This window comes from Bactrocera latifrons, unplaced genomic scaffold (genome assembly GCF_001853355.1).
Source record: "Bactrocera latifrons isolate USDA-ARS-PBARC rearing strain unplaced genomic scaffold, ASM185335v1 scaffold_185, whole genome shotgun sequence".
Lineage (NCBI taxonomy): Eukaryota > Metazoa > Arthropoda > Insecta > Diptera > Tephritidae > Bactrocera > Bactrocera latifrons.
The window spans coordinates 45,048-67,360 of record NW_017535352.1 but is presented as its reverse complement, the minus strand read 5'-3'; the positions used below and the strand labels follow the sequence as shown (position 1 = coordinate 67,360).

Below are 22,313 nucleotides of genomic sequence, written 5' to 3'. Positions count from 1 at the left end.
TTAAATCCATTGACCCTGGTGGAATCAACATGCCTATGGTAAAGCATCTTGGCTCGACGGGAGTAAGCTACCTTACCAAGGTCCTCAATCTGTCGCTGACCACTCTTCAAATAGCCGATGTGTGGAAAGTCGGAAGAGTGATTCCACTACTGAAACCTGGAAAACCGACCAACAAAGGGGAGTCCGATAACTCTCCTCTCCCCAGTAGTGAAGACTTTTGAGGCCTTGCTACTCCCGACCTTCACTCACCACCTGAGCCCACCCAACCACCAGCATGCATTCCGAAAAGTGCACAACACTTAGCGTCATAAACGTTCAGATAGTTCGTGCCATCTACCAGAAACCACCCTGTGAGAGAACGATCCTCGTAGTCTTGAATTCGACAAAAGCTTTCGACACAGTCTATCACACAACGCTACTGCATGACGTCGAATAAACTACGCTCCCTTCAGGACTGAAGAGGTGAACAATGAACTACTTGAGCGGAATGTCAATCATCCGTACTGTTTCGAGGAGAAAAATATAAACTGAGAAGAATTAAACAGGGTGTTCCGCAGGGTGGTGTCCCCTCCCCGCTACTGTTTAATCTCTATATCTCGAAACTCCCAAAACCACCAGTGGGAGTTTCCAAAACCATAACCTCGTACGTTGATGATTGTGCGATATTGACTCTCTCTCATGGAGTCAAATCACCACCCATTGCAGATGAAGAGCTCGAGTTGCTGCGAGAAACGAGAGTGACCCTTGCGCAGCTTGGTTCTGGATATTGTAGCAGGTTAAACTCCTACTTGTCCAGAATCGACCCTGACATATCCAACATACATATGTCCTGCGCGCAATGAGTCTCCGCATGACACTGGCCATCTCTTTGCATGTCCTGCCAACTCCACTCATCTGACACCCTCGGGTCCGACCACGTCGAAACAGCACGTTTTTGGGCCTCCCGTTAAATGACGTCGACGACAACTTCGATAATCCTTACCATCCTAACGGAAACTAGATAACAGTTAAAACAACAACAATTACAGAAACTTGTTGCAATAATATAAAATAGAGTATACATATTTTCTTTTGTAATATTCAATGTATTTAAACGCCAAAATTCGCAAAATAGTGTAAGCAACTGCACAAGATCAGTTTCCCCGATTTCGACATACATATTAGGTTGTCACATTAGGTTTTTGATGACTCATGCCCAGCCCTTGACCGATGCTACGCTGCTACTATGTCGGTCTCTTTCGACCAATTCAGCGATTTTATCGCAATTCCGGCCTTCCGGAGCGTGGCGCATCTTCGACCACCTCTACATCAGAACGAAAACGTTGAAACCATCGTTGTGCGGTGGAAATGGAAACTGTATCGGGTCCATAAACTGCACAAATTTTATTGGCGGTTTGAGATGCATTTTTGCCTTTATCGTAGTAGTACTGTAAAATATGCCGTATTTTTTCTTTATTTTGCTCCATGTTTGCAACGCTATAACTCACGACCGACAATCAATTAAACACGTGTTAGCGCGGGAAATAACCCGATGCGACGAATAAAACTAGAACTACGCGCTCTCAGCGCCAACTAGCGAAAATACCGCAAGACTTTTTTGACAAGCTAATATAACAAAGGTTAATAATATAAGCGATAAATATATAAAACGGTGACGGCCTTCTGTGGGTAGTCAATATCCACTCTAATCTAAATTTTGGTATATTGTTGTCGAACGGCAGCTATACTCGCGCTATTATAAATACATAATAGGTGTAAATCTAATTTTAAATTTATATTAGCAATTTATTTGCTTTAATTWTTATTAACTAAACTACGTTTGATGCGTTATTTTTCTAGAGTTTCTAAACTATGTTTATGGCTTCCATTCATTTGCGATTGGCACGCCCACGTTTGCGTTGGGGATGCTGCTCTTCTTCATCATCCGAGCTGGCTGATTCTTCGATAACTTTGCTGCGTGCACCAGTGCGCGGTTTGTTTGTTGTTACTTTCGCCGCTTTTCTACTTCTGTCACGCGCCGCTGATGCTGAGTTTGCTGTCCTAAGTCCACCCCGCGCTGTTTGCGCACTCTCTTCCTCTTCCGACGATGAGGAATCCGCAACTGTTGCACGCGCACGCGCATTTTTCTGTTGTTTTTGTTTTGTAGGCGCTTCATCTCCACTACTACTTKTTGTTTCGCTGCTGGAAGATTTGTCACGCTTACCGCGTCGGCTAGTGCCCGCACGTTGTTTGCTACCACCTGCCTTTTTATCTTTTTGGGTTTTGGCACGTGCCTCGCCACGGCCAGCGCTCGAATCGCCACCACCACCACCAGCTTCCTTATCTTCGCGCTCCTTTCCGTCATTTACTTCCAAGCATTCATTGATACGTGTTTCCAACTCCGTAACGGCGGCTTTAAGTTCGGGTTTAGCCAGTTTTGATGTATTACTTATGATCAACTTGAACGACTGATATACTTCGTCGATTTGTACTTTATCCTTGAAATGTTGTACGTTGTCTATCAGTTTTTTGACGGCGCGTTCATTGTAGGAAAGCAGACTCAGGCAGTAGGCAATGTCGCGCCATTGGCGTTCTTCACGTGTCACTGGGAASCGCAAGCACAATTTCTCCACCAAAGTTTCGACCTGTCGATCCTTTTGTATCAGGCCCAAAATGTAACGCATAATCGTGCGATATTTTTCCTCTTCGACATTCAAACTAGTATCGCTCAATTTCGATATGATGTCCGGCAAGACATTGTACAAGATGTTCGATTTGTTGGCGATCTCTTTAAAGAACTGCTGCGTGATRTTCTTGATTTCCGCGTCAGCGTCCACAATACACATCGCCAAATCGGCAATCTGTCCTTTCACGCGTATCATTTCGTGCAAAATGAGATGCGAAAGCATTTTCACCGCCGTCAGTCGTAGTTCAGTATTACTTTCGTGCAGCGTCGAGTAAAAGTGACCCGTCCAGGGTTCGATTATATTKGGAAAACGGAAAGTCAAATCGGATAAACCAATTACAATATTACATTTGATCTTAATATTTTTCGTGTGATTCAAGATGTTCATAAGGAAAGGCATATTCGCTTCGCAGAACGTTGAGGACACGCACATGAAGCGTATTAACGTAAGCGTGGCCGCTTGTTGCAGTGATTGATCCCGATACTTAACTGGATATTTGCATATTTCCATGACGTAAGGAAATATTTTAGTGAGCAGTGAATTTTCGTCTTGTAGTAGCACATTCTCGCAGATATGGTTAATAAGCTCAGCTATATTGTCTTCAGCAGTGGCACCAACAAGATCCTCGTCTGGCTGAAAGGTTAAAATTAACAAAACTATTATTAAGCAAAATAAAAAAAAACACAAACATTTGTCTCATTGGTTTCACTCACCTCCTGTTGTGGTTCGGCAGCTGTACCCGACAATCGTTTCAACGATTCCGTTGCTGACATATTCAAATTCCCCGTCTTTCGTCTATTCGTATTGAATGCGTTCTTCTTTTTCTTCTCTTCGCATTCAGTCAACTCTTGTCTGAATTTCATATTATTATACACATCGATATCGAGAAAAATCATCTCTTTCATTGTCATATAGCCAATGGTGAAGAGGAAACGTGTTAGTAAAAATACAGGCATACGTTTTTGCTGTGGCACTGCAGCACTCTGAGACTGAGTTGGTTGTGTTTCCGGTATGGGCTGCGAAAAGGGTGTTTCGAGCGCGTGCGCTTGCTGCGATGGTGTAATATCGGTGATACATATAGCATAATCACGGAATTTTTTCAATAAAACAACAACAATTTTCTGACAAATAACATCCGGCGTCTGACAGAGGTGATAGAAAAATTCCAACGTACGCATTGCTAGCTTATCAAAATCTGGCACGCCAGGATGAAAGAAATACCGTTGAAAGAATTCGATCACTTTTTGCACAAGAGCTGCATCTGGCTCATAACGTTTGTAGAATTTCGAGTGTGCGCTTGAATCAATAGAGTTCAGCATAAACTCCATACAACCAGTATAAATACGTGGATCGGATTTGGCACGTTCGCCCAAACCAATCGTTTCAATTACATTAATATTTGCCGATGCAATGGACGACTTGGCATGTGATGCCATTATCAGCAGTTGTAATGCTARGCGAGATTCATTGTCGGAAGTGCCCTCTAATTTCTGCGTAAAACGTTCAAAAAGCACTTGTATAATAGCAGCATCAATATCGTCCGTGGATACCCATTCGCGCATCAAACACTCCATGGCTGCGTAATGACCATATTCGAGTTCCTCAAGAAACCTCATAAGATTCTGCACGACCTTAATGCCATGTGCCCTAAATTAGCAAAATAAATTTGTATGAAAATACACATATATGTGAATAAAATATTCTACCAACCTGCCCGTTTGATCGGTAGTGAATAGTACTTTTTTGTAGGCATTAGAAACTGCATCACGTTTTTCCTTATCCGATGACCATACCAGATACAACATCTGCCGCATACCACCTTCAGTGCCTTTAATACCAAATAAATAACCGGTCGTAAAGAGATCAACAGCTTCAAATACATCAGTGTTAGTTTTGGACAGCAATAATTCTTGAATTTTTGGCACAGCTTTTGTTATGACTTTAGAAAAATCGATCGAGTCTTGTAAAAACTGTACAGTCTTGATTTGTGTGCCCAATTCCTCGTTCTATGATTTGTAGGGAAGTATGTTTACTTCTTGAAAACGATTTTATTGAAATGAATAGTAAACTTACGCTGTCTTTGCACCCGTTTGCCAGAAAGATGTAGGATTTTAACAATGCCATATAGTAGGCGCATTGTTCTTCTAGTTTTAGCGTATGCCTGCAATAAATATTATAATTCTAAGTCAAGTCTYCAAACTGTATGGCTTGAAAATATATACCGCAATTCAGCGTTGCCGGCAACATGGTCGGCTTTTCGCAACAAATTAACTGCCTCGCGATATTTTTTCTCCAACAACAGTGTGGAAATGCGTTGTATCATATCTTCATAGTTCTCTTGCGTATTCTCTGGCAAATCTTCGGTACCTAATACAAGGCAAAACAAAAAGTATAAATAAATATTAATATGTATCTATATAGAATTAAATGTATATATATGTGCATATATATACAAATAACTTTACTAACATTCTTTCAAGTGTGTCTCTACAATGGGTAATATTTCCGGTATTAACACATTCCATTGCTCATCCAATTCCTCGGCTTTTTTACGCTCCTCCGCCAACACTTCACTTAATTTCTCCATTTTTTCACATTCTTCCGCATGTTTCTTTATTAGTTCTTCTAACGTTAGTTTAGCTGCAAAAGGATTTCGTTCCAAAAATGATTTAATAAGCTGTACAGCATGTTTGCGTACAGAGGAAGTTTTATCTTCTAAACGATCAACAGCTTCACACAACACTTTTAACTGGAAAGACAACGGTACCGCGTTTTCTTCCTTCATATTATTCCAAATTTGTAAAACTTTCGCGCGCACATGCGCTGATACATCATTAATGTGCGCTAATAAATTTTCAAGAAATTCATTTCGCGCCTCTTTCAATTCTTCTGACAGTTCTTCTGAGGTTAGCTCACCAACGATTGCATCGCCCATAATTTGTAAAATGCAATTTCGAAGTGTATGGGATTCGCAATTCAACAACTCATCACATAATGTAGAAAGATGGGGTATCATTAGTTTTGGCGCTATGGTTGCTAATTCCATTAAAAAATTAGAAAAGTTTCTTGATACCACCGTATCAGCTGAATCGACGGTTAGAGTCTCTACAATATCCTTAATTAGCACTGAGAAAACACTAGATATACCATACTCTTCCTGTAATACATTTATACCGCTTGCAATTGATAGAGCAGCATGTTCGGTCGTTCGTAATATTTGTAAAACACGCACGGGAAAAGTGAGCGCATGATTGTAGCGTTTTATGGCGGTACCGAAAATTTGAAAAACCGTATCTGTAATATGCCGATTATCTGAACGGGGTTGTATTAACTCGAGTGTACGATAGCAAATGTCACAAATTAAATTTACAAAATTTTCTTCAGCTACAGGTGGATCCCAAAGTTTTTCCAGCGGAAACTGTAAAATATTAAAAAGTTGTACAAGAAAACGACCGCGCTTAGAATCCCAATCAGGGTATTGCTCAAGGGTTTCAGTTTGTTTCGATCGTTTTTTCTGTTGACTCTGCTGTTGTTGTTGTTGAACCTGAGCACAAACACTATCAACTGTCTCTTATACACATCTAGATGTGTATAAGAGACAGTCAGGGTATTGCTCAAGGGTTTCAGTTTGTTTCGATCGTTTTTTCTGTTGACTCTGCTGTTGTTGTTGTTGAACCTGAGCACAAACACTATCAATGCGTCTCACTACATTGACTTGTAAAAATAGTGACATTTTTGTCAAATTAAGATATTTTTGACGGTCTTCTAAACTGTGTGCTGTGTCACTGCAGGATAATATTGGCGCTAGCCTCTGACCAAGCTTGTCTACAGTAATGTACAGTAAATCAAAGGATCGCATTAGATTGGTAACTGTTGCCGCATCACAACCGCGTCCGTCAATTATGGTAAAATATGTATCAAAATGATCAAAGAGATAGAACGGATCGCCTTGTTGCACCATTTGTTTGCACACTTTCAAAAGAAAATCATTTATTAATACGTGTTAAAATATAAAAATAAATAAGTTTCACTAACATCGTAAACGTTCCCCAATTTCATTTGGCGCATAAACTTGTTTCACATAGTAGCTATCTCCGCTTGAGTTTAGCAGCTCTGCATTGGCGGTAGGCAACACGAACTGGAAATCCATGGCGCGCTACTTTCAAGTATGATTTTTAATTTCCCTCACTTTCTGGTTGATTTTCACACAATATTTTGTATCGTTTAACTTATTAAATAATCACTAATTGTTGAATACAAAACAGTTAGATATGTAATGTTATAACTAAGCATTCACAACAATAAAAAGTGGATTTCTTCTGTGCGACGCTTGCTGCCGTCAAAATTGAATTAACGTCAAACAAAATCAACTGACGCTAAAAACACAGAGTTGTTAAGAGTACTGTACTAAACAAAACTCACATGATCGTCAATTTGTTTGAATTTAATGCACTTCAAATTTTATTATATTTTTTGACGAAATTTTACGTTTTAAACGGATTAACGTTATTTTAGTCTCTATTCATATACAAATTGACGAGAATTTACCTTTTTTTTTTATTGATTTTGTCAACTTGTTCGCGTTTTACATTACATTTATATATATTACTTATTTTCCTTTCTTCCGCTTTGCTCCCTTTCCATCGCCTGCACCACTTCCATCAGCCCCACCTTTGCCACCTTTCACGACCATCGGGGGGCCACCATTTACTTTTTGCATACGTCCTACTTGCATATCTTTTAATTTGGCTTGTAACTTTTTCTTAGCCTGCGCAAGATCAGCTTCTTCGCGGACGGTCTTTGCTGGTTTAGGGTGTAGGAATTTGACTCTTTCCTCTCGTTTTACTGCCTCCCCACATCCATGGACCTCCGGCAATCCGTGTTTGAAGCAAAATCGTTTACGGCATAGCTCACAATCTTGGCCCATAAGTTTTGTTTTTGTTTTGCATCGCGGATAATCACATAAGTTATCTACATCTTTTACTGCAGTCAATACATCATCTAACTTTAAATTTACGACTTCTGTGGGGATGCGTTCCAAAAGCTCTAAGGTATTATTGGTGCCATAGTTTGGACGAGTTTTTCCTGGCGCTATGGGAAAAAGAGGTTCATCTAGAGCTGCTTCGGTAGAATTTGAATTTTTTGATGTCGAATCGGAAGAAACTGTCTTATTTTTATTACCTAAAAATAAATATTAATAATAACTCTTTGTAAGTTTATTTAAATCATTTATTTTCACCCTTATTTTCCATTTGTTTCCAAAATTTTTGTTTACACTCGAAATGAAAATATTAACCAACAGCTGATTTTGAGAATGAAAGTCGGCTATTATTCTACAGGGTGACACTAAAAGCGGAAAATCGAATACTTTTTTAGATTTTTTTTAAAACATTCACAGTAGAAAAYGTTTTACATTAAACTTTTTGTTTTTGGGAAAAGTCTATTTATAGTATTGCGTAGTCGAGAAAGTTGTCAATAGATGTCGTTTAAAAGCTCATTAGACATGTTCGTCTTCAATTGAGAAATTTTTTGTCACTAACAAAATTTCAAAATCGTCTCAAAAATTGTCTCTAATTTAAAATTTAAAATTTAGAGACTTGTGACAGGGATAAAAGGGATGTCCAATTATTACTAGCACGCTCCACAATTAGCGTTTTTATAACATTTTCCGTTATAGCCAGATCGGACAAAGTAATAATTTTTGGGTATTTAAATTAAAACCCCCAACATTTAGTACAATTGAAAATTACTATATAGTGTTAATATTTTTATATGTAAATACTTTTATGCTATATTAAAATAACTGACTTTTAAACATTCAGTATATGTATATATAATAAGGGCATTAAGATTGTTAGCTCTCAATTAGTAAAAGTTTTTATTAATTTTCCCTTAAGTGAGACATGACAAAACATTACGTCAAATACATTTAAATTTCATGTTTTTTTTAACTAAACAAATCCGTCCGTTTATATATTTTTTTGTTAAGATTTCAGATCGAAAATCTATGTGTTAAGCTTCATTTAAACAAAAAAAAAATAAATAAATAAATAAAATGCGGGGAAGTTGAAAAATAGTTACAGCAGTTCAAAAATGAGTGTAAGTAATGAAGATATTCGCACTATTTTAAAATATTTGTATAAAGAATGGAAAAATGCCAGGCAAGCCACCAATGACATTTGTAAAGCTCGCTTCCATTCTGGAAATTTTGATGTAGAAGATCCACCTCGCTCTGGTCCACCTATCGTTGCAAAAGTCGATGAACCAGGACGGCCTCATAAGCAACCATGACATCGCTAAGGAACTTAACGTTCATCACCAAACGGTTGTGAACCATTTAAAAATAATTTCCATTACACTTATTTATTTATGTAATAACACTTTGAAGAATTGTAGAAGACAAAGCTGTGAATTCTGTGCGAATAAATTATTTTTTTTATTATGAAAAGTTAATTAACAATGTCCTTAAATAGTTTATCAACTCGTTGCTCCTTATTCGCATGAAAGCTAGCTTTCCATTGCGTCGCCGACAGTCTGTAGGTTTCAACACGGAATTTGTTGTAAAGTAATCTACCGAATGCTGTACTCTTTAGCATGTTTGTTTTATCTGCTAATTCTTTTACTATACGCGCTTTCTGGGTTTCTTGTGCAGCCACAAAGCAACTGTCCACAACTCGTGAACCGAACTTAGAGGTGGCTAAGTCCACATAGAAACCCTCCATGTATCTAATGAACTTCTCTCGAGATTTCTCTCCTATATATTTACTTTGTAGGAACGCATCAACGATATGTGAACCATTTGGTGTATTAAATATGGTCACTAGTTGTTCGGCAGGTGTGTCTAATATGCAGTTGACCAAAAAAATAGGCTTATTGAATCGCAAAATGTGTTGAACAATAAGTGAGCCATGAAGATGTACGAAAGCGCTGTTATCTGCATGTGTTACTTCATACGGCTTCAATTTGATTAAACAATGAAAGAAACTTTTAACTTTTTGCTTATCGCTCGCAGGTGTGTGAAGCGCTGTTTGTAATGATACAATACTTTGAGCTTGCTTCGAACCGATGCGTAGACAGGCGCCAACAAGCGCCTCTACTACACCAGTATGCCCAATTTTTAGTAGATCTTCAATGTCATTAACTAGTTCGTTGAACACGTTTTCAAAATCTTCCTTTTCTTTAATATTTTGCAAAAGCTTTTGCACGGCGAAATTAGTTAATTGTTCCTTAGCTAATAAGGATAAGCGTCCGGTAAAGAGCATTGCATAAAGTTGAGTCAATAATTTTGGACCAGCTATAGTGATCAAAGTTTCCAATAAAATAACAGATGATTGGTATTCAAAAACCTTTGGTAACTTGACAGTATGTTTTTCTTCTTCCACGCTGTCAGCATTTTTACTCCCAAATTTCTCAATTTTCTCAGATGACTCTTCGTCGTCGTCCAATATTTCTATTTTCTTATCCTCTTCTTCCTCACTTTGCTCAACTTTAAGGAATGCTTCCATTAATATTTTTTTTCCAAAATGTTTCAAAAGCTGTTTGTCTGTTGCGCGTAGTGCAATACAAATGACCCCTAGTAAAGCTGAGGATAGTTCTTGGTATGGAAAATCTGAGAATTGAGGCCACATTTCTAATCGTTGTGGAAATTCCTTTAGCACAGCCAACCACTCATCTGGTACATTGTACAGTTTTCGATTTTTTGCCATGTCAGCACCACCCTTCTCGAACGCCACCTTTGCCACATGTACACCAGCCAAGCTGAGGATACTAGTTCTCATAATATGATTAGCACAGGGGTCCCAAACGAAATCTTCCAAATTGTTAAGTAAGAATTTGCTCACACGATCGACAAACTTGCTGCACTGCCTACGGTGGTCAGCGCTAAAGTCAGATTCAGCGTTATACGATTCTTCACTAAAAGCGGTTACTTCAGTTTTGAGCCGTTTCGGTGGAGAGGGTTGATCCGCTGCGTCTGTATTATCTTCGGTTTCACCTACATTTTTTAGGCTCGATTTTCCTAAAGCTCTCAAAAAGGCTATTTCAACCATTTTTTGCAAAACGTGTGATGCGAAGCGGTCGGAACAGATTGGCCGAAAATTACCAGCAAATACATTAAAGAAACGTTCCAAGTTTTCTGCGTCCACAAAACCAATCAACGACTCGAGAACTTTACACACAATTTGATTGGATGCCAAATGAATCTCTTGTTCATTCGTTTGTGCAAATACGTTGTTAGCCATATTAACTATAAATAAAAAGTGGTAAAATGTAACATGTTCCAAAAACAAACAAATATACCTTTTTGTTGTTGTTGTTGTTGTTGTAGCGACAGAGTTCCCACGACAGTCGGGTCTACGTAACCGGAACGGACCCGAATATTTATTCGGTCAAGGACTGTCAATTCGGCAGAACTCTGTCGCTACAACAACAACAATATACCTTTTTCTTCGACATCGTCAAATCCATTTTTCATTGCATCCAAAATATTAATGAAGTAATTGTACTGATCATCATCAATGTGGGTACCGCGACCATAAATTCCTTGTTTGGCAAAACCCTTTGCATTTCGAAGAAATCTACTATTTTTCTTCTTTTTCCTCTGACGCTTTTTATTTTGTTCGACTGCAAAACCATTAACTTCGGACTCCATACTTGTAATAAATGGAACTTTTAATTTTAGCTTAACTATTTTCAATTGCTACCGCATAGAACGTGTTCTAACACAATAAACTGTCAATAGCCATAGCAAAATAAACTGAAAAAACGTGCAAACAGCAATGCTGACAAACAATTTTTTTTCATCAAAGTGTTACCAAGTTTATGATAGAAATGCAGCACAAGAGAACGTAAAATAATTGTCTTTCTCTGCTGACTGCGCCGGCAAATGTTTTGTTTGCGCGTGAAAAATAAGTCGGTACGCAGCTGCTTGTTTATTATAATTTTACATTTTTAGTAATTTCTCTACAAATTTACTTGATTATTTTATAGATTTCCCGACAATAACGCCAGTTGTTCATCATGTTTTCACTGTGTAAACAGTCACATCCCGCTACTGGAGTGGAATTTGCAATTTGCTGTCATTTCTTCAACAATTTTGAGGAGAACCTCGTCGTAGCAGGTGCAAATATACTCAAGATWTATCGTATATTCCCTCATCTAGATGCAGCTCAACGCCAAAAATTGCTAAATATCAATGACTTACGTACACCTCCGAAAATGCGGCTGGAATGTTTGGCGACCTATACGCTTTATGGTAACGTGATGTCATTGCAGAGCGTGTCGTTGGCAGGATCACTACGCGATGCACTACTTATAAGTTTTAAAGATGCCAAGTTATCGGTAGTACAGCATGACCCCGATACGTTTGCACTAAAAACACTTTCACTGCATTTTTTCGAAGAGGACGACGTCCGTGGTGGATGGACAGGACGCTACTTCATACCAATGGTACGAGTTGATCCAGACTCTCGTTGCGCTGTAATGCTGGTTTATGGTAAACAGTTGGTGGTGTTACCCTTTCGAAAGGATAATAGTTTAGATGAGATCGAGCTTGCGGATGTGAAACCCATAAAGAAAACACCTACAGCACTAGTAGCTCGTACACCAATATTAGCTTCCTACTTAATAGCACTTCGCGAACTTGACGAAAAAATTGACAATGTATTAGATTTACAATTTCTATACGGCTATTATGAACCAACACTGCTGATTCTCTACGAACCAGTAAGAACATTTGCTGGACGTGTCTGTGTACGTTCCGATACGTGCGTACTAGTAGCCATTTCATTAAATATTCAACAACGAGTACACCCAGTAATCTGGACAGTTACCGGCTTGCCATTTGATTGTCTTCAAGTTTTCCCAATACAGAAGCCAATAGGTGGCTGCCTCGTCACAACCGTGAATTCCATAATTTATCTTAATCAGAGTGTGCCGCCGTATGGTGTGAGTTTAAATAGCTCAGCAGATCATAGCACAAGCTTCCCTCTCAAGCCACAAGACGGGGTACGGATCTCMCTTGATGCAGCCAATCTTACATTTATTGATATTGATAAACTAGTGATCTCGCTTAAAGGTGGTGAACTGTATGTGCTGACCTTATGCGTTGACTCCATGCGCACGGTTCGAAATTTCCATTTTCATAAGGCAGCTGCTAGTGTTCTCACCAGTTGTATGTGTGTTTGTCAATCAGAATATTTGTTTTTGGGTTCAAGATTGGGAAATTCGTTATTGCTGCATTTTACTGAAGAGGATCAGAGTACTGTTATAACGTTGGACGAGGTGGAAACAAACGATGCTAACGCTGCAGTTAACGACGAATCTGTACCTAAAGCGAGGCGTATCGAAGACGAAGAGTTGGAGGTAAAAGTATTGATTTAATTATAACCTTTAAAAATTAATTGGTAACCGCTTTTTAGGTATATGGAACCGGTGCTAAAACATCGGTTCAGTTGCGGAAATACATTTTCGAAGTTTGTGATAGTTTGCTAAATGTCGGACCAATAAACTTCATGTGTGCTGGCGAACGTGTTGAATTTGAGGAAGACGGTGTTACATTACGTCCACACGTAGAAAACTTAGCTGAGCTAAAAATTGAAGTCGTTGCTTCCAGTGGTCACAACAAGAACGGTGCTTTATGTGTCTTCGTAAATTGCATTACACCCCAAATTATTACTAGTTTTGAGCTGGAAGGTTGCCTAGATGTATGGACTGTGTATGACGATGCTAGTAAAAAGTCTACACGTCACGATCATCATGACTTTATGATATTATCGCAACGCTCATCGTCTCTAGTATTACAGACTGGCGATGAGATCAACGAAATCGAAAATACCGGGTTTAGCTGTCAACAACCAACTATATTCGTGGGTAACCTAGGACAAAATCGTTTCATTATACAAGCAACAACACGTAATGTCCGACTGCTGCAAGGAACGCGCCTCATACAAAATGTACCTATCGATGTGGGCTCGCCGGTAGTGCAAGTCTCGACGGCAGATCCTTATGTTTGTTTACGTGTGCTAAACGGACAAGTGATAACATTGGCTTTACGTGAGACTAAAGGTACTCCACGTCTTGCAATCAATAAGAATACAATCAGTAGTGTGCCTGCAGTGATTGCAATAGCTGCATACAAGGATATATCTGGCTTATTCACAGCTAAGTCAGATGATGTACTCAATCTCACAGGCAGTAATGGAAATTCATTGTATGCTGGCTTGGGATACATGAAAGTGGAGCCGCATATGAAAATCGAAGATGAGGAAGATCTGCTATATGGTGAATCTGGCAACGCCTTCAAGATGAACAGTCTGGCCGATCTTGCAAAACAATCCAAACAAAAAAATACTGATTGGTGGCGCCGTTTGCTACCTCAAATAAAACCCTCTTACTGGCTGATCACGGCTCGTGAATCGGGCACTTTGGAAATATATTCTATGCCCGATATGAAGTTAATGTATCTGGTTAATGATGTGGGAAATGGCGGTATAGTGCTTAGCGACTCAATGGAGTTCGTGCCAGTGCCACTAACCAATCAGGAGAACAGCAAATCTGGCATACTTTTAAATTGTATGCCACAGCATGCAAATTCGCCTTTGGCACTGGAAATCAGCATGGTTGGCTTGGGAAATCARGGCATGCGTCCGCTACTTCTAATACGTACGCGTCTGGAGCTGCTAATCTATCAAGTGTTTCGCTATCCCAAAGGTCATTTGAAAATACGTTTCAGAAAACTAGAAACACTCAATTTGTTGGACGTGCAACCAACTAGTATGGAAGTAGATGATTTGGAAAGCGAACTGGAATCGTACAATTTGCAAGAGCGTTATGTCAGCAAATTGCGTTATTTTGCCAACATTAGTGGGCACAATGGTGTGATGGTTTGTGGCGTAAATCCACATTTTCTTTTCCTCACCTCCAAGGGTGAACTACGTGTACATAAGTTTTATGGAAATGGTGTCGTGCGGAGTTTTGCGCCGTTCAACAATGTAAATTGTCCCTTTGGCTTTTTATATTTTGACCATACAGCCGAGCTAAAGATTTCTGTACTGCCTACTTACTTGACGTACGATTCTATTTGGCCAGTGCGTAAAGTACCGTTGCGTTGTACGCCGCGACAGATTGTCTATCATCGTGAAAATCGTGTTTATTGCTTGATCACCCAGACCGAGGAGCCTACTAACAAGTATTATCGTTTCAATGGTGAAGACAAAGAATTGACAGAAGAAAACAAAGGCGAACGCTTTATCTATCCTAGTGCTTCTAAATTTGCAATGGTGCTTATGAGTCCGGAAACATGGGAAATTGTGCCAGACGCTTCCATACAATTCGAGGAATGGGAACACGTGACAGCATTTAAGATTGTAAAGCTCGCTTATGAGGGCACACGGTCCGGTCTTAAAGAGTACCTTTGTATTGGCACAAATTTTAATTATAGCGAAGATATCACTTCACGCGGAAACATACACATTTACGACATCATTGAAGTTGTACCTGAACCAGGCAAACCGTTAACAAAATTCAAATTGAAAGAAGTTTTCAAAAAAGAACAAAAAGGTCCTGTATCAGCCATTTCGGATGTACTCGGTTTTCTAGTAACAGCACTCGGTCAAAAGATCTATTTGTGGCAGTTGAAAGACGATGATCTTATTGGAGTCGCATTTATTGACACAAACATATATGTGCATCAAATAATATCTGTTAAATCGTTAATTTTAATCGCTGATGTCTACAAATCAGTCAGTTTACTACGTTTCCAAGAGGAGTTTCGCACGCTTTCACTTGCATCACGTGATTTTAATCATTTACAAGTCTATAATATTGAGTTCATGGTGGACAACAATAATTTAGGTTTCCTAGTGACAGATGCGGATAAAAACCTTATAGTTTACATGTACCAACCAGAATCTCGTGAATCTATTGGAGGTCAGAAGTTACTACGCAAATCTGATTATCACCTCGGCCAGGCGGTGAATACAATGTTTCGTGTGCAATGTCATCAACGTGGTCAACACCAACGGCAACCATTCCTCTACGAAAATAAACACTTGGTGTTCTTCGGCACATTGGATGGTGCGCTTGGATATTGCTTGCCACTGCCTGAGAAAGTATACCGACGCTTTTTGATGTTGCAAAACGTACTGCTCTCTTATCAAGAGCATCTGGGTGGTTTGAATCCTAAAGAGTTTCGAACGGTGAAAAGCTCGAAAAAATTATCTTTAAATCCTTGTCGTTGTATAATCGACGGTGATCTTATTTGGACATACACAATGATGTCTACAGCGGAGAAAAATGAAGTGGCGAAAAAAATTGGTACGAGAACAGAGGAAATTCTTGCAGATCTGTTGGATATTGAACGCATTGCATCGGTGTTCTAAGCCAAGACCCTAACATTACATTTTATTTTTAATAATAGTATGTAAGAATTTGGGAAGACAAGTTTTGTGTACGATAGAGCACCGTGTCCTTGTTTKGGAAAACAAGTGGGATGAATAAATTACATTAGAAAGTAAATAATTAATGTATTTTTCATTGTGGTATTCGGCGTTATGAGTAAGTTTGTTATAATAGTGGAATAGAATAATTTTTTGGCAGCACAGCCGTTATTTAAATTGAGGTAGGTGTAGAAGGTACAATTTCAATATATCTATTGGTATATATACATACATACATATATAACAAACAAGACTAAAAGTTAACTTCGACTTCGAATGTCGGCTTTCAAATGTCTTTTTTATGACAATGATCGATCAGTTTGAATTGCTCTTTAAGCTACAATGGTCCGATCTGAATATATGCTGATATGGTAGCGATGCCCCCGATAATAATATATGCCAAAGTTGAGTRTTTTGTGTCGTTGCGTACGTATAAATTATAGCGAATTTTAAAACTGAGTAAACATYCTAAATTAAATGTGAGTAATAATTAAGGTTTTATCTTTATCATTTAATCTTTTACCTTTATTTCTTTATGTATTCATTAATGAAATTCGTATGTTCAAAACAAGGCTATCGTTTATAGCTATAAAATGGTATATCATAGAACTGCCAAATTTTTGCCCGCGTTTTATCCACATGGTAACGTATGCAACGCTGCCTAAAAGTTCCTTTTTGATACTCTTTGCAACTTACTATTGGATATCCGTTAGCAAAACATTTTTTGCGCGTACCAAAGTAGACACGTCCCAATGTATTTGCGACCATATCATTAATRGATTGTAGGCAGTTCAAGAAAGTTTGTTCACAAGTACATTTCATGCTGAAAATATTTATATTAAGTTTTAGTGTTTGCTAATTCAAAATATTATTAATATTCAATAATAACTACGATTTCAATTTATGGATCTTATTTAATATTACTCACATAGGAAATAAATCGGTGTTATTAAGTCCATGTAAAGTTTGTCTTGACTCCAGTATTTCTTCACAATGATCATGCTCYCTACAGCATGTGTCAGGCTCACGTTGAGTTCCTAAATCATTATAATTGGCTGCAGTATTTCCAGGTCCGCACCATTTTGTACCTGGTACGGTTATACCGGTAAAAGGAACTGATGGTAATGCTTGATTGTATATATCTTCATCTTCGAATATTGACTCCTCTTGAAACGCAACAACGGCTGCAGCCAGAAGAAGGGTGGTGATACAATTTGACAATTTAATCATGCTTCTTTATGAGCTTTTAATAAACTAAATTTTAAGTGCATAAATTTCATAATCYAAGTCAGCTGTAAGTCTCAGATTATTACGAAAACTTAATGACCTCAGAGGTAAATAACACTGATAAGACTTTTGAACCTTGTGAAAAGATTTCAACTTAATGTATTTRTAAGATAGGTATATTCAGGCAGCTCTACATATTTAAGTCTAAATATACACTGGATTAAATAATAAAAACATTACAAATGTACGTACAATGGATGAAGATTCTACATGTATGAATGCCTATATTTGAATTTGTAAAAAAGTTGTATATACGAATACACGTATTTACATATTTTTGGTATATACATACATACATACATTTAATATCAATTTGGTGCGAGTACAATGCTGCTAGATAATTGACCGAGCTTCTTCCATGTGAAAAAATCTTTAATTTTCGTTTTGGAATGGTTGTTATTTCAACCCATAATTTAGTTCCTTCTATGTTATATTGTACTATGATCCATCCAACCTGATTTTGGTTAAATCTTTTAGAGATTGGTAGATGCAAAAAAGCATTCAGAAAAGTGTTTACTTTTTTAATCATAAATAAATATCAGAGTTATGAAGTTTATTATATTTTCCATAAAATYACGTTAATAAATATGTGTAAGTACRTGTGTGATTATTAGGGTRGTTTCTTCTTAAGATGGCCTTCCTTTTACAGATTTCCGCTTGAAATTTAATTTCCTGTAATTTGTGTTAGCAGTTGAATGTAACTTTGTAGGTTGTATCATAACAGCTGATTTTTGTTTTGACAATTTTATTTGTTTTTATTATTAAACTCGAACAACTTGTTATAAAGTATAAACGCAATTAAAATGATTTTTCGGTATATGTTGAGACGTGCTGCAAATAAATATAAAAATATTGTTGCTTCAACATGCCTACTAAGGTGCAATCATTTCAGTGGCGTAAGTTATGTGCAGGGCCAGGAACCTGAACCGAAAATACGTGAATATTTCTACTATATTGATCACGAAGGCATGGTGAGATCTTTGGAACTGGAAATACTTTTGCAAAGTGATAAAGTTTCAAATGTAAACAGCTTTTTTTAGATGACGCGAAAATGAAAAACTTCACCTCTTGCTTTAAGGAAAAGCAATTCTTGAAATTTTTCTTTAGTCGAGTAAAACTGAATGACACCAAGAGATATCGTGAACACTTCCCGTATATATCTTTATGTGGTCGTGAACGAAACTTCATACGCTGTGATGATACACCAATTGTGTTCACACATGTGTTATCAGACAATAAGGGTAAATATTTTACTGCACAATATCACTACAATAATAATACGTAAAATTGTATATTAGGTCACGATCGCATATCATACGCTCATGCCGCAGACCAGCTTACCACTGAATTTTTACCTCAAAAGATTTATATGAACCCTAAAACAGGTCGCGTTTACCATCCTGCATGGTCTAAAGTTGGAGGCATTGGTTTGATACGTTCGAAATTAGCTATAGAGCTAAGTCGCAATTTTGAGTTTATTAACGGAGAACAAGAACCGCCAACACATTTCACATGGCAGGGTGAGCGGTTGGAATTGGAAAATACTTGGGTAGAAAATACTCAACGCCTTGGAATATTAGAAGAAGAAGAGTGCAATTGAAACTGTGATAAAGTTAAGGAAATATATTTTAAATTTGTTTTTTTTTAATTACTAAAAATTATATTATATTATTGCTAACAATCGATTACACAATTTAATTAATCTTAACATTTTTAGAACATCTTAAATTATTACTCAACACTTAGAGGTTTAAATTCACCCTCCTTTACCCACGATAGACCATTTGATGGCATAGTTGGGCTTTCCGGTAGATCTTTGCCTGAACAAATGCGCTCCTTTACTGGCCCATGAATGTCTGTGTCAAACTTTTCAAAGACTATGTAATGTGGGTCCTCCGTAGGTGGTTCATCATAAATTCGATCTTTGCTAGAGCTTGCGCAGTCCTTAGCTCGTGCTATAAATTCTGCACGATTTTGTGATAGCAATTCCGCTGCTTCGGCATTGTTATATTTGGCACCACTAGCGGCAAGACGTGTGCACTCAATGGGATCGATAAATATGGCCTGTATATATTTAAGCAATTGCCAGATGTGATCCTCTCCGGTACGCCAATAAGGAAAGGCGCATGAAATATCCAAAGATCCGGTGTAAGGGCATATGAGTGGGTGGATGATTTCATTTTGGAAGATAACGGTCTAAAAACAATTTAAAAGTTTAAATTGAATAATTCATATATTTACATCTGCGATTTTCTTACAGGCAATGTCTTATCGTCAGGAAATTTATCTGGCAATAGTATTGTAAATCGAAATACTGCATCAATATAGAATCCTTGTCTGACAAATATGACGCCAAACCATACTGAAATCATTAAAATAATTACATTTAAATAGTGAAAAAGTTCCAATTTAATTATATGACTTACAAAGTGAGTTTCCATATGACGGTATTACATAGACTCCACCTATTTTTTCCGATTCAATCATTTTACTATAAAGAGAAACACCAGTTAATATAATTAAATTTAGTCCGCCAAATGTTGTTACTTACTATTCTGCAAGTATTTTATACTCCTGTTGAATAGTGGTCAACAATTTATCTTCTCCTTTATGTGCATCTAACGTCATTTTAAAAATTAATTTTAGTTAGCAAATTAGTTAGAAAATAAATGCGAACAAAATAGTATTAGATAAATTATTATACATATCAGCTGATAGTAAATAAAATGTACTTTTTTTACGTTKTAACAAATGTCAAAAAATGGTAAATAACGTATATTTTCGCAGAGAACGTCTATATGATATGATAGACGTTCTCTGATTTTCGTTAAGCAAACGATATGTTCACATGCCTGTTTTGTATCTCATCAATAATAATAAAATCTGTAAGGTAAATGGTTGAATGTTGAAGTTTAGCAAATTAAAAATTATTTAATCTGTTATTGTATACCGAAATTTTCGATTTTGAAAAGCGCAATGGGATTTAAATATCTAACATTGTTSAACGTAATAAAAGTTGTGATAAGCTCACTAAACACAGCTGTATCATACGTTTGCTAAAAAAACGAAAACAACAAAGAGTCACTGAAACAGGTTTAAAGGTGTTCGGKAAAGGTAATTTTGTTTTGAATTCGATAATTTAATTAGTAATTAATATAAACACTTCTCTCCAGTAGAACTAAAATGAAAAATATCATACTACATTAGGTGATGAACGTAATGTAAAGGAGATAACGTTGTTAAACATTTAAAATATATTCCTGCATGTTGATTATGTTGAATTCGAAGGCCAGTATAAAACAAAGCAACATATTTGACAACCAGAATACGGCATTTAGATAGTATTAGTTGTAGCACCAAATTTGTTATGAGCTAATTCGTGGATTAGTAGCTGTCAAGTAAACTGATCGTGACCGTATAAAAATCTCACTAGCAATAATATTTTTATATGAGTAATACTTATGAACAGTAATTTGTAGTGACGAGTGTGTGTATATAATAATTAAGTCGAAATGAGTGCTTCCATAATTGCTAACTTATGTGTCTACATCCTTACATGGAATGTAGGGACACATCGTCCACATGATATTTCTATGAGGGATGCTTTGTCGCTAAGCGGTACAACAGCTTGCCCGGAAGATAAATTACCTGACATTTACGTTGTGGCATTACAAGAAGTTAGCACCCATGCTAAAAATCAATTTCTCAACATTTTCAATGATGACCCATGGACGTTTAAGATAAGTGAACATCTTAACCCCCACGATTATATTAAAATTGGAACAGAGCAGATGCAAGGAATATTAATTATGATGTTCGCGCAACCCAAGCATGAACCACATATGAAAGACATAGAGGTGCAAAGTACCCGTACAGGTTTAGGCGGGTTATGGGGTAATAAAGGCGCCGTAAGTATACGTATGAGTCTCTATGGTACCGGTGTGACTTTTGTTGGTGCACATTTAGCGGCACATGACGACAAACTGAGTGAACGCATCGAAGACTACAATCAAATAGTGAATAATCATCATTATAAAACACCAAAATATCGTAGTATTTTCGATCATGATTACGTGTTTTGGTTTGGTGATCTAAATTTCCGTTTAACTGGCAGCGATTCAGCATGGGATGTGCGCTCATTAGTTGAACAGGGCAAATTTGAGGAGCTATTAGAACGCGACCAATTATCATTGGCACGCAGTACGGGCAATGCATTTGCTCTACTTTCTGAAGAACTACCTACTTTTGCACCTACTTTCAAGTTCATTGAAGGAACATCTGAATACGATTTGAAGCGACGTCCAGCATGGTGTGATCGTATCTTACACCGTGTACAAGAAAATCGTTATCCTGATATAACTTTAAATATAACACAATTATCATATAAATCTCATCCTAATTATACACTCTCCGATCACAAACCCGTATCAGCGGAATTTATTTACAAAATAGAGGCGCAGACCAAAACGGATGAGGAGTTGTACGAATTAACCCACGGTGGCAGCAGTACCGAAACCCCTTTAGCTAGTGTAACTATCTTATTTGTTACAACTTTGTTGACATTGTACTAAAATCTCGCAACGAAACTTGTTTGTATTTATTTTTTTCTTGTTTGTCTATCTGCAGTTCGATAGCGAAAATGTTCGGCTCGCCCCAATGTATTAAAAGCTAAGCAAAAGCGTTTACAAATAAGAAATTATAAGCAACAAGTCTGATAAGAAGGATCATTTAATTGACAGCGTGATAAGTGCCAAAATGCCCAGCATAGCGGACATACTCTAACGTAATTTTCTTTAATATTATTTTTTGTCTCAGAATTGGTTGTGTTACAAATTAAAATGTGGGCATTTCTTTGCAAATTGCTTCGTATTGCATGTATGAATCTCCATGTGAGAATTTCGAAATTATTATTTTTTAATTATAT

At 37.4% G+C, this 22,313-nt stretch overlaps 8 protein-coding genes and 1 long non-coding RNA gene across 11 annotated transcripts; 4 read left to right on the top strand and 5 right to left on the bottom strand.

Annotated features, from left to right (window-relative positions):
- Positions 1 to 1,761: 1,761 nt before the first annotated feature.
- On the bottom strand, positions 1,762 to 7,121 carry LOC108967373 (condensin complex subunit 1). 2 transcript variants are annotated; one of them, XM_018930742.1, is made up of 8 exons: positions 6,702 to 7,121; positions 6,343 to 6,638; positions 5,136 to 6,210; positions 4,889 to 5,033; positions 4,740 to 4,827; positions 4,377 to 4,672; positions 3,380 to 4,313; positions 1,762 to 3,299 (listed from the first exon to the last, which is right to left on the bottom strand). In XM_018930742.1, exons 1-8 carry the CDS (start codon positions 6,814 to 6,816, stop codon positions 1,869 to 1,871), a joined length of 4,380 nt encoding a protein of 1,459 aa, XP_018786287.1. In that variant the 5' UTR covers positions 6,817 to 7,121; the 3' UTR covers positions 1,762 to 1,868. The 2 variants fall into 2 exon arrangements, with proteins under 2 accessions (XP_018786287.1, XP_018786285.1); XM_018930740.1 differs by having other exon boundaries at positions 5,136 to 6,230; positions 6,363 to 6,638.
- Positions 7,122 to 7,204: 83 nt separating this feature from the next.
- On the bottom strand, positions 7,205 to 7,987 carry LOC108967374 (DNA-binding protein SMUBP-2). The gene is made up of 2 exons (XM_018930743.1): positions 7,906 to 7,987; positions 7,205 to 7,847 (listed from the first exon to the last, which is right to left on the bottom strand). The coding sequence occupies exons 1-2, from the start codon at positions 7,916 to 7,918 to the stop codon at positions 7,276 to 7,278; spliced, it is 585 nt and encodes a 194-aa protein (XP_018786288.1). The 5' UTR covers positions 7,919 to 7,987; the 3' UTR covers positions 7,205 to 7,275.
- Positions 7,988 to 8,626: 639 nt separating this feature from the next.
- On the top strand, positions 8,627 to 9,119 carry LOC108967363. The gene is made up of 2 exons (XR_001993256.1): positions 8,627 to 8,765; positions 8,828 to 9,119. It is a non-coding gene; the product is annotated as an uncharacterized LOC108967363 (long non-coding RNA).
- Positions 9,079 to 11,396, bottom strand: LOC108967362 (nucleolar protein 9). The gene is made up of 2 exons (XM_018930716.1): positions 11,106 to 11,396; positions 9,079 to 10,911 (listed from the first exon to the last, which is right to left on the bottom strand). Exons 1-2 carry the CDS (start codon positions 11,314 to 11,316, stop codon positions 9,116 to 9,118), a joined length of 2,007 nt encoding a protein of 668 aa, XP_018786261.1. The 5' UTR covers positions 11,317 to 11,396; the 3' UTR covers positions 9,079 to 9,115.
- Positions 11,397 to 11,540: 144 nt separating this feature from the next.
- On the top strand, positions 11,541 to 16,184 carry LOC108967370 (cleavage and polyadenylation specificity factor subunit 1). The gene is made up of 3 exons (XM_018930737.1): positions 11,541 to 11,580; positions 11,655 to 13,028; positions 13,085 to 16,184. The coding sequence occupies exons 2-3, from the start codon at positions 11,685 to 11,687 to the stop codon at positions 16,043 to 16,045; spliced, it is 4,305 nt and encodes a 1,434-aa protein (XP_018786282.1). The 5' UTR covers positions 11,541 to 11,580; positions 11,655 to 11,684; the 3' UTR covers positions 16,046 to 16,184.
- An 84-nt stretch (positions 16,185 to 16,268) lies between these two features.
- On the bottom strand, positions 16,269 to 17,442 carry LOC108967371 (phospholipase A2). 2 transcript variants are annotated; one of them, XR_001993257.1, is made up of 3 exons: positions 17,031 to 17,442; positions 16,626 to 16,925; positions 16,269 to 16,570 (listed from the first exon to the last, which is right to left on the bottom strand). XR_001993257.1 is itself a non-coding variant. In XM_018930738.1 (2 exons), the coding sequence occupies exons 1-2, from the start codon at positions 17,330 to 17,332 to the stop codon at positions 16,676 to 16,678; spliced, it is 552 nt and encodes a 183-aa protein (XP_018786283.1). In that variant the 5' UTR covers positions 17,333 to 17,441; the 3' UTR covers positions 16,599 to 16,675. The 2 variants fall into 2 exon arrangements, 1 of the variants encoding a protein (XP_018786283.1); XM_018930738.1 differs by lacking the exon at positions 16,269 to 16,570 and having other exon boundaries at positions 16,599 to 16,925; positions 17,031 to 17,441.
- Positions 17,443 to 18,072: 630 nt separating this feature from the next.
- LOC108967365 (UPF0598 protein CG30010) lies at positions 18,073 to 19,057 on the top strand. The gene is made up of 3 exons (XM_018930718.1): positions 18,073 to 18,360; positions 18,420 to 18,630; positions 18,688 to 19,057. Exons 1-3 carry the CDS (start codon positions 18,193 to 18,195, stop codon positions 18,987 to 18,989), a joined length of 681 nt encoding a protein of 226 aa, XP_018786263.1. The 5' UTR covers positions 18,073 to 18,192; the 3' UTR covers positions 18,990 to 19,057.
- Positions 18,986 to 20,128, bottom strand: LOC108967364 (protein crossbronx). Its single transcript, XM_018930717.1, has 4 exons — positions 19,941 to 20,128; positions 19,816 to 19,880; positions 19,648 to 19,751; positions 18,986 to 19,585 (listed from the first exon to the last, which is right to left on the bottom strand). The coding sequence occupies exons 1-4, from the start codon at positions 20,015 to 20,017 to the stop codon at positions 19,121 to 19,123; spliced, it is 711 nt and encodes a 236-aa protein (XP_018786262.1). The 5' UTR covers positions 20,018 to 20,128; the 3' UTR covers positions 18,986 to 19,120.
- A 305-nt stretch (positions 20,129 to 20,433) lies between these two features.
- Positions 20,434 to 22,313, top strand: LOC108967361 (phosphatidylinositol 4,5-bisphosphate 5-phosphatase A; the record flags this gene model as incomplete). The annotated part of the gene is given in 3 exon segments (XM_018930715.1): positions 20,434 to 20,503; positions 20,563 to 21,918; positions 22,016 to 22,313. Coding segments are annotated over 2 exon segments (1,056 nt in total). The 5' UTR covers positions 20,434 to 20,503; positions 20,563 to 20,901.

What these genes read in the sequence shown, in the direction of transcription:
- LOC108967362 (XM_018930716.1), bottom strand. Translation starts at nt 11,316, where the DNA reads ATGGAGTCCGAAGTTAATGGTTTTGCAGTCGAACAAAATAAAAAGCGT. An exon ending in TGACGATGTCGAAGAAAAAG is followed by an intron (nt 10,912 to 11,105) that starts GTATATTGTTGT and finishes TTTTATTTATAG; the next exon opens with TTAATATGGCTAACAACGTA.
- LOC108967365 (XM_018930718.1), top strand. Translation starts at nt 18,193, where the DNA reads ATGATTTTTCGGTATATGTTGAGACGTGCTGCAAATAAATATAAAAAT. An exon ending in ATATTGATCACGAAGGCATG is followed by an intron (nt 18,361 to 18,419) that starts GTGAGATCTTTG and finishes AAATGTAAACAG; the next exon opens with CTTTTTTTAGATGACGCGAA. An exon ending in TGTGTTATCAGACAATAAGG is followed by an intron (nt 18,631 to 18,687) that starts GTAAATATTTTA and finishes ATTGTATATTAG; the next exon opens with GTCACGATCGCATATCATAC.
- LOC108967364 (XM_018930717.1), bottom strand. Translation starts at nt 20,017, where the DNA reads ATGACGTTAGATGCACATAAAGGAGAAGATAAATTGTTGACCACTATT. An exon ending in TATAAAATACTTGCAGAATA is followed by an intron (nt 19,881 to 19,940) that starts GTAAGTAACAAC and finishes TTCTCTTTATAG; the next exon opens with TAAAATGATTGAATCGGAAA. An exon ending in GTCATATGGAAACTCACTTT is followed by an intron (nt 19,752 to 19,815) that starts GTAAGTCATATA and finishes TAATGATTTCAG; the next exon opens with TATGGTTTGGCGTCATATTT.